The sequence below is a fragment of the Pogoniulus pusillus genome, chromosome 12 (genome assembly GCF_015220805.1).
Source record: "Pogoniulus pusillus isolate bPogPus1 chromosome 12, bPogPus1.pri, whole genome shotgun sequence".
NCBI classification, from domain to species: domain Eukaryota; kingdom Metazoa; phylum Chordata; class Aves; order Piciformes; family Lybiidae; genus Pogoniulus; species Pogoniulus pusillus.
In genome coordinates this window covers 1141278-1154009 of record NC_087275.1, presented here as the reverse complement: position 1 = coordinate 1154009, position 12732 = coordinate 1141278, and the positions used below count along the sequence as shown (strand labels likewise).

General features: G+C 45.9%; 1 protein-coding gene across 1 annotated transcript in view; it reads right to left on the bottom strand.

The window, feature by feature from the left end:
* Window positions 1–12732, bottom strand: part of CRYBG3 (crystallin beta-gamma domain containing 3) — a 105571-nt gene that overhangs the window by 25763 nt on the left and 67076 nt on the right. Inside the window, exons 14-18 of the mRNA XM_064152197.1 lie at window positions 12145–12278; window positions 8637–8760; window positions 5558–5700; window positions 3521–3647; window positions 1278–1310 (exon numbers count right to left, since the gene is read on the bottom strand). Coding sequence (XP_064008267.1) covers window positions 1278–1310; window positions 3521–3647; window positions 5558–5700; window positions 8637–8760; window positions 12145–12278 — 561 coding nt within the window. The remainder of the gene's footprint in view (window positions 1–1277; window positions 1311–3520; window positions 3648–5557; window positions 5701–8636; window positions 8761–12144; window positions 12279–12732) is intronic.

Here is a 12732-nt window from a genome sequence, read left to right as displayed (position 1 = left end):
AGATGGGCAAAGCAGCTGGTGAAGGGAACAAGTCTTATGAGGAGTGGCTGAGGGAACTGGGATTGCTTAGTCTGGAGAAGAGGAGGCTGAGGGAAGCCCTCATGGCTCCCTGCAACTACCTGAAGGGAAACTGCAGTGAGATGGAAGTCAATCTCTTCTCTCTAGTATAAGGTGACAAGATGAAAGGAAATTGCCTAAAATTGTGCTGGGGAAGGCTTAGATTGAGCATTAGGAAAAATTTCCTTCTCAGGAAAGAGTGATCAGACACTGGAATAGGTTACTCAGGGAAGCTGTGGAGTCATCATCCCTGAGAGTGTTAAGAAATGTGTGGAGATGGCACTTTGGGACATAGTTTAATGGCCACAGTGGTGTTAAGTTGATGGTTGGACTTGATGATTTTGGAAGACCTTCCAACCAAAGCAATTCTATGATTCTATGACAGAACCTTGTGGAAGACACAGACCATGCCAGTACATCACTTAGAGCAGGTCTTTGTTTTGGAAAGACATAAAGAATGCACATTAACAGAAGATAATGACCAAAAGACTAAAATCCAGAACTAACTCATTCTTGAGACTGAAAGTGAATTCTTGGGACCATTCCTTCTGTAATTTCTTACCAAGCTAGATGCAACTTTCAGGGAAATTGACAGAATGCATTGTAGAAGAGATGTGTCATGGCTTTGCCATAACCAAAATGCATTCAGTTCAGGTCATTGTAAGGAAAACAGAGGCACTGAGCAAGTGGTGCCTGCTCTTTAAGGAGACACTATGAAAAGCAGAGCCACCAGCACACACAAGACTAAAAGTTCCAATTTATCCTACTGATGCACCTGCAGTTTTCCAGAGTGCAGTTCACTTTCCTAAAGTTTATACTGTCTTCTTCACATCACAGTCGAACAAGCTGGTGGCAAAACAGACACAAGGCAAAGCGATGAAAGGAGAGTAAGCCGCAAAGGGAAGGATGGATGCACACCAGCAAGTTTCCAGACACAGGAAGCAAAGAAGAGGAAAACAAATAGCTCTAGAGATGCAGTTATTCGAAACCTGCTCACATTTTTGAGTAGAAGGACACGACCCAGAATAAAGCAAACAAAAAGCAGAACATGAGCACACTTAACCTTTACACATCTAGCAGTTTCCTCCATTGATGGTCTGCTAAGGAAATGATAACACCGAGCTATCACCAGAAGTACCAAAGCAAGACTTTGGTGATTACCTGTACTTAAATATTGAATGTGGCTTAGTGCTAGAGGCCATTATATAATGTCAACATACCAAATGTGGAGGCTCATTCATTCCCAGCGGTTCCTGCAATAACACAGACATGTACATGCATATAAATAAATGACTTACACTTGTTTTACTAGATGATATGTCAAGTTCCAGAAATTTCCTAATTATCAACTCAAGAGCAGAGAAAAAAAGCCACACTTCACAGGCTCTCGGCACAGCTCTCCAGGCTCTGCCATTAGCTGCCTGCGAGCTCACAACTACCTGCCTGACTCACCAGCCTCTTTCACACAGAACACTCGCATCAGGATTCATGAAGTCACATAACATGGACTTGTCCATCTAAATGTCTCTGCAACTCCTTCTGAGTCTACTCTTTGAAAAAAGATCCAAGTAAACACAACAGAAGATTCTGACACCTCTTGTACCCTGTGCTCCCCAAAACAACGTTAAATTAACCTTTCCTGCTTTCAGTGCAGTTGCATAATTTCTTATGCCCTCATTAGTGAGAATGGCCTTTGCTGTGCACTGAAGTTTGGAGCTATCTGGGCAAGCTCCACTGGCTTTCTTTAATAACAGATTAACCATATTGCCTGTCTTTGCTCACCGTACCTATTATTACAGCATGCCAGGAAAATATTACACAATTACAACATGGATCAGATCAATTTTCAAGTATTTTTACACCCATTATCAATTAGACAGGACAGATTTTCACTTCAATAGATTCAATATATTTCCTGTCCTTTTTCACGATACCTACTATAAATATTTTTGCATACAAATAAAAACCTACACAACTACAGTACAGATCAGATACATTTCCAAGTATTTTTACACCCATTATCAATTAGACATTATATATTTTTACTTTCATAATAGATTAAATATATTTCCTGTTTTTTTCCCGTGGATTAGTGCTGGGCCCAGTCCTGGTCATTATCTTTACTGATGATCTGGACTGGGGAATTGAGTCCAGCATCAGTAACTTTGCAGAAGACACCAAACCAGGAGCAGCTGTGGAGCTGTTGGAGGGTAGGAGAGCCCTGCAGAGGGACCTGGCCAGGCTGCATGGGTGGGCAGAGGCCAAAGGGATGAGATTGAACAAGGCCAAGTGCAGGGTCATGCACTTTGGCCACAACAACCCCAAGCAGCACAACAGGCTGGGGACAGAGTGGCTGAGAGCAGCCAGGCAGAGAGGGAGCTGGGGGTGCTGGGAGAGAGGAGCTGAAGAGGAGGCAGCAGTGCCCAGGTGGGCAGCACAGCCAATGGCATCCTGGGCTGGCTCAGGAGCAGTGTGGGCAGCAGGACAAGGGAGGTTCTTGTGCCCCTGTGCTCAGCACTGCTCAGGCCACCCCTTAAGTGCTGTGTCCAGTTCTGGGCTCCTCCATTCAAGAGAGATGTTGAGGTGCTGGAAGGTGTCCAGAGAAGGGCAGCAAGGCTGGGGAGGGGCCTGGAGCACAGCCCTGTGAGGAGAGGCTGAGGGAGCTGGGGGTGTGCAGCCTGCAGAAGAGGAGGCTCAGGGCAGAGCTCATTGCTGCCTGCAGCTGCCTGCAGGGAGGCTGTAGCCAGGTGGGGTTGGGCTCTTCTGCCAGACAACCAGCAACAGAACAAGGGGACAGAGTCTCGAGCTGTGCCAGGGGAGGTCTAGGCTGGATGTTGTTAGGAAGTTGTTGGCAGAGAGAGTGATTGGCATTGGAATGGGCTGCCCAGGGAGGTGGTGGAGTCGCTGTGCCTGGAGGTGTTGAAGCCAAGCCTGGCTGGGACACTTAGTGCCATGGTCTGGTTGATTGGCCAGGGCTGGGTGCTAGGCTGGGCTGGATGAGATTGGAGCTCTCTTTCAACCTGGCTGATTCTGTGATTCTATATCTTAACAAATATTTTAGCATACAAATACAATATTACACAACAAGAATATGGATCAGATCAATTTTGAAGTATTTTTATACCCACTATCAATTAGACTTCACAAGTAACTATGTTTCAAGGCTAATTAATCTTTCCAGAACAGGTTATTGTTTCCATGAATGCAGTCTGCCACAGTGAATTTTCTGAACAGGTGGAAAGATCCAAAGTGCCCATGATGGTATCCCATCTGAACACTCTCTGAGTGACTCTGAGTCTGAAGACTGACTCACTGTGGCATTCACAAGGCCCTTTACAGAGCTCCCAATAAGCAGAAAAATCAATTGAACAGCACAGCAGAAGTCACAACATTACTGTGTGCTCTCTGCTCCACAGGCCTCACTTCTGTCAAGTCTTCTCCTTAGCTAGTTCGGGTAACTTACCAACTTAATAGGTCGAATTGACATGATGATTTTACTAGATCCTCCCCAGTCAAAGAAACATTTATATTTCCCTTTCTCCAATATATATTGTTCTCCACAGAAGTGTTTCTGCTGGTATGCAACCCACCTGGAGAATGACACAAAAGTTAAACCGAGAACATGGCATTTTTGGGGATCATTTGATGAAAACACTCAAGAGTTCAACAGAACAATTTCCTTTGGAGTTCCCTTGGCAAGTCCATCTGAGAACGTAACATCAAACCCAGTGGGAGGAGTGTGACTCTCCCACGTTTGGCTTTCTGATTTGCTTTGCAAACACACAGGAGCGGGTGTCTGCCTTTCTAGCAAATACATATTCAGCATGAGATGAGGTCTTCCTCAGAAGCCTGCAGGAAAGACACTTAAGTGATAGGTTTTTGTAGCTCTCAGCTGAACCTTATTTGTTCAGCATCCCACCAAATGCTGAACTTTTTCAGCTGGACTTAGGCAAAACGTTGCAAGAAGGAGCAGAAATACAGGAGGCAGCCTCGGCACGGGGAGGTAACGCAGCGGTTGGCAGCTCAGCTTTCTCTCGCCCTGCTTTCCCTGCTGTCGTTTAAGAATAAACAAACCTCCAACTGCTGAGACTGAGGGTCCCTCCAGGACTGCACAGGCTCTTGATCGGGGCAAAAGACGGATGGAGGCTAGAGAGATGTCACTAACTTAACCTCTTTTGGTGGTGCACTCCTCTCAGTCACCTAGCGCCTGGGACATGAGGGACCTCAGCAGGTGCCTCCTTTCCTAGTCATTCCAGCACCTCTTTGTGAATCTGTCATCCATTTGTCTAATGCTTGTTTAAACCTCCTGGTGCCGTCTGCAACCACAGACTCCCTCAGTGCAAGGAGGCCTCTAGAGCAAGGAAAGCTTTTTGCACCCTGCCTCTAATCTGTTGCAAAGTAAACTTCGGGTAGTCCTGTAAAGCACCTTCCAGCTATCAGCAAGCAGGATCCTGCAAACGCTGCCGCATGAAGCTTGCTTACTGCCTTCAGGATTTTGCAAGTCTCCTTTGCACCCCTCTTCAGCCACCTCTTCTCCAAAGTGAGTCCTAGCCTTCCAGCCTCCTGCCTCACACTCAGAAGATGCTAACACCCATTCTCTCAGTTCACATCTCCCACTATAGCTACCCACCCTCAGTCAGAGGCTTTTTCAGTCTCACCCAGCAGCTGATAATCCCTCTCTTCATTGCCATTAGGGTAGGTATGACAATGTTAATACTGCACTTGAAAAATTACTACTCAAGTCAGAAATGTCCACTCATGACTCCAAAACGTTGTCCCCCTCCCATTTTAAGCTGCAAAAGATATGTACAGTACATTTTTATGTACAGCATCATCCTTTATGTCCGGTATCATACCCTTGTCTATCATAGCCTACTCTACTATTCCTACAAAGCTCACCCTTCCTGTGACTCTCTGCTGTATCAGAGCTGTTATTTGAGGCCAAGCATTCTAGTCCCCCTAGACTTTTTTCAGGCTTCTAGAATTTTGAAGTTTTGTTCTTGCTCCATCAGTTAACCATCAACACACATTTCAGGCAGTCTAGTTTATCTTTCCTTATTTATTGTACTTGTGCTGTTTAGTTTCCTCTGGGACTTCCCTAAGCATACCAAAAGTTACCCAAGCACATCCTGTCCATCTCTTCTACCTCTGTTGCCAGCAGCCTGACTTTATTATGAATAAGGCACAGCTGAACCTTTCCTAACAAATAAAATCCCTTTTCTGTGTTGCTTTGAATGCTCCTGTATCATGAAGCTACAGCCTGTGTGGCCTCTGGTGAGACAGTGCAAGCTTTCTCGAGCAGCAAGGATGACCAGCCCCAAATCAAGGCACGGACGTGGGATTTAGAGAAAGATGATTTTTTCTTCCATTTAGCAAGGAAACTGAAATAAACACTATTCTCCCCTAGATGGTTACCACCTGTGCCAGAGTCTTTCAAAAGATATCCCAACTGCACACAAAAACACTTCATATCTCCACCCACAGACTTCAGTAGACTTACACTCCACTTCTCACAAGAATTGAACTCGTCTCTGGGCCAAATCCAGTTTGCTCCAAATCAGGGATTTCTTCATTGATGATGTCTAATGCTTTCCCATCTTCATCATCAGACTGAAAAAGTGCCACTGATGATTCTATGAAATCCTAGGAGGCAGCACAGGAATTAGATGACTGACTGCCACAGCTCAGGGAAAACTCACAACACAAAACATTTTGGAAAAGAGCTGCAGCGTGAAATAAAGCAGTGAATGGACTCAAGTCTTCGGTGCGAGTTTATTTTGGTACCAAAGTGTTTCACTGGAAGCCTAGCAGTCTGATGCAGCCTGCAGTGGTTTTCACTGAGAACCACCACCTACTGCTCCTTAGCATCATCTTTCCTCTAATAAGGATGGCTAAGAGTGCAAAGGTGCCTGTGTGGGAAAGAGAAGGGCTAGGGACTTACCACTGACCTTCCCACAGCTTCAAAAATTACTACTTCAAGCATTACCATGACTACAGTCTTTTATTTCAAGCTCTCCTTCCTCAGGCAGGCAGTGAGACTTTGGGCTCCAAGGAAGACCTTATAATGGCCTTCCAGTACCTGAAGGAAGCATACAAGAAAGACAGGAAGGGACTTTTTACAAGGGCTTGCCATTGTAGGACAAGAGGGAATGGACTGAATCATAGAATCAACTAGGTTAAAGGAGACCTCCAAGCTCAGCCAGGCCAACCTAGCACCCAGCCCTGGCCAAGCAACCAGACCATGGCACTAAGTGCCCCAGCCAGGCTTTTCTTAAACACCTCCAGGCACAGTGACTCCACCACCTCCCTGGGCAGCCCATTCCAATGCCAATCACTCTCTCTGCCAACAACTTCCTAACAACATCCAGCCTAGACCTCCCCTGGCACAATATGAGAATGTGTCCCCTTCTTCTGTTTCTGCTTGCCTGGCAGAAGAGACCAACCCCACCTGGCTACAACCTTCCTTCAGAGAGCTGCAGACAGCAGTGAGGTCTGCCCTGAGCCTCCTCTTCTGCAGGCTGCACACTCCCAGCTCCCTCAGCATCTCAGATTTAGACTTTATCCAACCCCAAACCATTCTATGATTATATGATCCTGTTATCTCTTCCCAGCAACAAGGCAATACTCATGGATCCTATGATTCTCAGATCTCAAAAATTGGGAATTAGAAGAAAATTTGTGTCTCAGATACATGAAAATAATTTACTGAGAGATTTTTCTTCAATTTGGTTAATTCTCCTATCTTTAGGGTAAGTCGTATGATAGATTCTGATTCCAAACACAGCTTTTCCTAGGTGACTTCCTAAAACTCTTCCTATGCAAACTCTGATTGTAGCCATGGCCTCTTGACTTCCCATGAGCCTTCAACATTTTTGATCTCTTTTTATTTAATTACAATTGCTGAGAGAATGAAAGTTTGCTTTAAATGCCTGTGTTTAAACACCACAAAACTCTTGGGTCAGGATCACATAGAATCATAGAATCAGCCAGGTTGGAAGAGAGCTCCAAGCTCAGCCAGCCCAACCTAGCACCCAGCCCTGGCCAATCAACCAGACCATGGCACTAAGTGCCCCAGCCAGGCTTTTTTTGAACCTTCTCAGAAGAGGATACAAGGAACCTGAGTATACAAAGACTGAGCAATCTCAGAATGAGCAACCTACCTCAAATGAAGCCACTCTTTGCAGCTGTATTTGAACTCAGAGTTACTGTATATGTCTTTTTAAATCCTCAAACATTCAAACATAAAAAGCCCCCTCCAAACCAAAGCAAATGATAAAGAAGTTCTAATCTCACATTTCCCCATCACTAAAAATGTCTAACTTTGCTTCCAACATTGGACTCTGGTACAGTTTTTATTTTGTTTCACCTTTATCCCAAATAAACACATTTTAGTAGAAGGGATTTTTTTTTTACAATGATTATTTTTGCTGCCAAAATTTTCTGGCACAAAAAAATGACAGGACAGAGGGCAATACTGTTTTAGGGCTTGCAACAGCTGTTGTGCTGGGAAGCTATTTTCATTTTAATACAGAACTAATGTGCACATTTCTGCACAGTGAACTTTAAAGGAAAATCTGTTTGAGTGATTCTAGCTGCCTATAGTGCAAAGTGAGATATAGAATCATAGAATGGTTTAAATTGGAATGGACCTCAAAGCTCATCCAGTTCCACCCCCACTGCCATAGGCAGAGACATCTCCCACTAGAACAGGCTGCCCAAGGCCTCACCAAACCAGTATCTGGAATATCTGGCAGGTAGACCAGGAATTCTGCATGATACACTCACTGTGTGAACTTTACAAGGGCCAGTATTTAGAACCTGCTTCTGCACTACAATGTACACAGTGCCTGGCTCAGGAGCAGTGTGGGCAGCAGGACAGGGGAGGCTATTCTGCCCCTGTGCTCAGCACTGCTCAGGCCACACCTTGAGTGCTGTGTCCAGTTCTGGGCTCCACCATTCAAGAGAGATGTTGAGGTGCTGGAAGGTGTCCAGAGAAGGGCAGCAAGGCTGGGGAGGGGCCTGGAGCACAGCCCTGTGAGGAGAGGCTGAGGGAGCTGGGGGTGTGCAGCCTGCAGAAGAGGAGGCTCAGGGCAGACTTCATTGCTGTCTGCAACTACCTGAAGGGAGGCTGTAGCCAGGTGGGGTTGGGCTCTGCTGCCAGGCAAGCAGCAACAGAAGAAGGGGACAGTCTTAAGTTGTGCCAGGGCAGGTCTAGGCTGGATGTTAGGAGGAAGTTGCTGGCCGAGAGAGTGATTGGCATTGGAATGGGCTGCCCAGGGAGATGGTGGAGTTGCTGTGGCTGGAGGTGTTGAAGCCAAGCCTGGCTGGGGCACTTAGTGCCATGGTCTGGTTGATTGGCCAGGGCTGGGTGCTAGGTTGGCCTGGCTGAGCTTGGAGGTCTCTTCCAACCTGGTTCATTCTATGATCTAAATTTCAGCAAGTAGGAAAAGAATGAGAATGAACTTGGGCAAAAGGTGGAATGACTAAACCCAAGATAGCTGCAGCACAGATGAAGAACAACCTTCCTTTTGATGTGTAGAACCATGCACAGTTTGTGTGGAATTCACACAAGTACTTACAGCCTGCAGGAACCGGAAAGACAGGAGGTCACTGTCAGCTCCCCAGGAGGGTCTGTCTTCATAATCTCCCTCCTCCAGCAAATACTGATGGCCTTTGTAGCTTTTCTTATCATAACCAACCCATCTACAGCAATGCCACAAGAAAGAGAAAGAGAAGTAACTAAAAGCAAAATGACTGCACACATGATTTTCCATAACAAACAGAAGGGGGAAGAAAACATCCTCAGAACACTGAAAGCAGCATCACAGGCTTAGCCAGCAAACAAAGCAATGCTTGTCTGAAGTCACAACAGGCACCCATGAAGTATTCTTTGTGGATCAGAATCCTCTCACGTGATTCCTTCTCAAACAACAGTGTATTTGTGTAACGCTTCTGCATGTACTTCCTTCTCCACCAGCCATGCTCCCAAAACAGCCTTTGCTCCTCTGCAGGCTTCTGTGCACCTAATGGCCAAAATGCTGTAAACCACCAATTGTCCATGGCAAAAATAAAACAAGCAGGAGCTTTTTCCTGGTGTGTCAATAAACGAGATTCTGATGAAATCCGTGGGTTTCAGCAGAACAGAATCTCATTCACTTCTACTGCTTCCACTCATATATATTAGACATAGACAATACTATATCATATAATTATTGGATGAGTGAGCTGAATAGATACATCCTGCATGAGTAATGTGCTTCACTGCTAAGGGAATACAACTTTTAAAAGTATTTTAAGCAAATAGAATCATAGGATGGTTTAGGTTGGAAGGGACCACAAAGCTCAGCCAGTTCCAACCCCCTGCCATAGGCAGAGACACCTCCCACTAGAATAGGTTGCTCAAGGCCTCATCCAACATGGCCTTGAACACCTCCAGGGAGGTTGTGAAGCACAGAAGCACAGAATGAGATCTTCGATGAGAGACCTCTCTGAGCAATCTGTGCCAGTGTCTCAGCACCCTCACCACAAAGAACCCTTTCCTAACATCCAGCTTCAATCTCCCCTCTGCCAGTTCAAACCCCTTCCCCCTTGTCCTGTCATTACAAGACCTTGTCAATAGTCCCTCCCCAGCCTTCCTGTAGCCCCCTTCAGATACTGGAAGGCCACTCCAAGGTCTCCTGGAAGCCTTCTCTCCTCCAGGCTACAAAGCCCCAACTGGTTCAGCCTGTTGTCATAGCAGAGCTGCTGCATGCTTCTAATCATCTTCATGGCCTCATCTGGACTGGCTCTAACATAGATAAAATTCACTCTAAACAGATAAAGCTCAACTAACAGGTGGCAATTGCTCTTCAACACTGAAAACTCTAATGGATCTTAACTTGAAAAAGTGCTTCCCCCTCCTTTTTTTCTTGCAAGCATCCCTTTTATTGAAGAAGCAGGTGTTAATCTGTTGGAGGGTAGGAGAGCCCTGCAGAGGGACCTGGCCAGGCTGCATGGGTGGGCAGAGGCCAATGGGATGAGAGTGAACAAGGCTAAGTGAAAAGTTCTACACTTTGGCCACAACAACCCCAAGCAGTGCTACAGGCTGGGGACAGAGTGGCTGAGAGCAGGCAGGCAGAGAGGGAGCTGGGGGTGCTGGGAGAGAGGAGCTGAAGCTGAGGCAGCAGTGCCCAGGTGGGCAGCAGAGCCAAAGGCATCCTGGGCTGGCTCAGGAGCAGTGTGGGCAGCAGGACAAGGGAGGTTCTTGTGCCCCTGTGCTCAGCACTGCTCAGGCCACCCCTGGAGTGCTGTGTCCAGTTCTGGGCTCCTCCATTCAAGAGAGATGTTGAGGTGCTGGAAGGTGTTCAGGGAAGAGCGATGAAGCTGGTGAGGGGCCTGGAGCAGAGCCCTGTGAGGAGAGGCTGAGGGAGCTGGGGGTGTGCAGCCTGCAGCAGAGAAGGCTCAGGGCAGAGCTCGTTGCTGTCTACAACTGCTGCCCAGGGAGGTGGTGGAGTTGCTGTGCCTGGAGGTGTTGAAGCCAAGCCTGGCTGGGGCACTTAGTGCCATGGTCTGGTTGATAGGCCAGGGCTGGGTGCTAGGTTGGACTGGATCATCTTGGAGGTCTCTTCCAACCTGGTTGATTCCATGATTCTATCAGAACTGGTGCACAGATTCTGTCAGCACTGCCATTTGGCAGGCAGGGATAGCTGTCCTTTTAGTACCTTTAAGTTTACATTAATTCAGCTGTTGGGATTACTGCAGCATTAAAAATAAGAGCTGCCACAATGGACAGAAGAATGATTTTTTCAAATACAGAATGTTTTCATTAGTATCACAACTACATTTAGTTTGAATTTAGTGCTCCAAATGTTTGATGACAGCCTGGAAGGATCCTGTCACTGAAGCTTTACACTGAAGTATTACCATTAAAAAAAGGTTTCTGGAAATCATTTTATTGTTAAAGTCTTTGCAGAAATAACCAACTTGCATACCTTTAAACAGTGCTATCCAGCTGGGTTTTGGGAGACACTAGGAGAAAAATGTGTGGGGTTGCAGCTCTCTCACAGAGCCAACTCTGTAAGCAGCCCATGTAAGGACTGCTTTACAGAGCCCTTTCCTGTGCATGTGTGTGTGACAGAGGCTGTGCTAGTTTGAGGCTAACTGGAATATATTAGTGAGAGAAATTAGATTATAGGCTGTGAAAAGGAAACAATGATGATGCTTGCTGAGGTGGATAAAAACAAGAACAAAACCACAGATAAGGCAGTGTGGGTCTTTGTTGCAGCTGGTGCCTGTACTTTTTCTCCCTGGGCTGCTTCTGTGTAACGAATCCTTCTACTTTCTAACTCCCCTGGCTGATCCTCCAAACTCACCTTGCACATAAGGCAAAGTCTGGGATAAGGTAGAGGGGTGGGAAGAAGGTGGAAGGGTGGTTGGGAGCCCCTCCTGGGCACTCTGGTTTCTGGCAGGGCTGTTGTGTTTCTGTATTACCTTTAACTTGTCTATTTCTGTCTATAGCTCTAACTATTGTAACTCTCTGCTTGTACCTTGTGCTAAGCTGTGAATACAAAGCTTCATTCCTTAACTTCCAGCCAGCTGAATCTAATCTGGGTGATTTCATAAAAGTGGGGGGGCAGGTAACACCCAAACCATCACAGAGGGGCATGGCAACAGCATCTATCTGAGTTATTAAGAGAGGAAAATCAACCTGTGGTTTTAATTCCAGATAGCATGCAGTGGGTGGCAAAGTGAGCTAAATAAAGGCTGCCACGAGTATAAGCAATACAGATTAAAAGCCCATTTGAATGCTGTTACTAAGGAACAAAATGGCCTAGTATCTTGGCAGCCAAATGGTGAACACTGACTTCAAGCCTCTGGCACTCTATTTTCCCACTTTCCCTTAGACAGATAAGCAATAATAGAGAGGTAGTTTTCATCCAAAGCTGATAATTAACAAAAGAAATATATATTCCTTTCTTGTAAAAATATTTTCCCAGGGAAAATTACTTTTTAGTCTTCAGTTATGATTTCCTCCTTTAAAGTAAATAAACATAAAAGCCAAACATACTTACACTCCACCCATTAAACATAAAAGCCAAACATACTTACACTCCCCCCATTACACGCAGGGATCCGATGCCCTGAAACTCCTCTTCAGCACCCAACAGAGCTGGGACAGAACTGACATTTTCTGAGAACTCTTTGGCCCACCCTTCAAAGTGGGATTTCTCATATATTATTATCTAGAAAACATGATGGTGAACAATGCTGGAGTGTAATCAGAAGCTGGGTTGCATGTGCTGCTACAGCACGTGGAAAACACCTTTACTCCCCACCCCCTAAGGAGAAAATTCAGCATTGCATTCCTCAGCCCTTCTGATTCTCGAGTGCCCTGCAGGCTGTATTTAGACAGGCTTGTCAGGCTGTCTGCAGCCACTTCCACAGAAGGGTAGCTCTTCACACCATTCCTTACACAAAAACACACTCTGCACCGTCTGACTGTGACTTATCCTGCAATCCTCTCCTATCAGACTGCGGCGAATCCACCTGGGCACAGCAAGACACACTGAGCTTAATCCTTCTTTGCAAGCAGACACGATGTTTGTCTCTGTACATTGCTAAGCTATTTAAGTGAGTGCAGTTAACACCCTCCTGAGGCCACAGAGGCAGGCTATTAATAGCATTAACATTTATTGC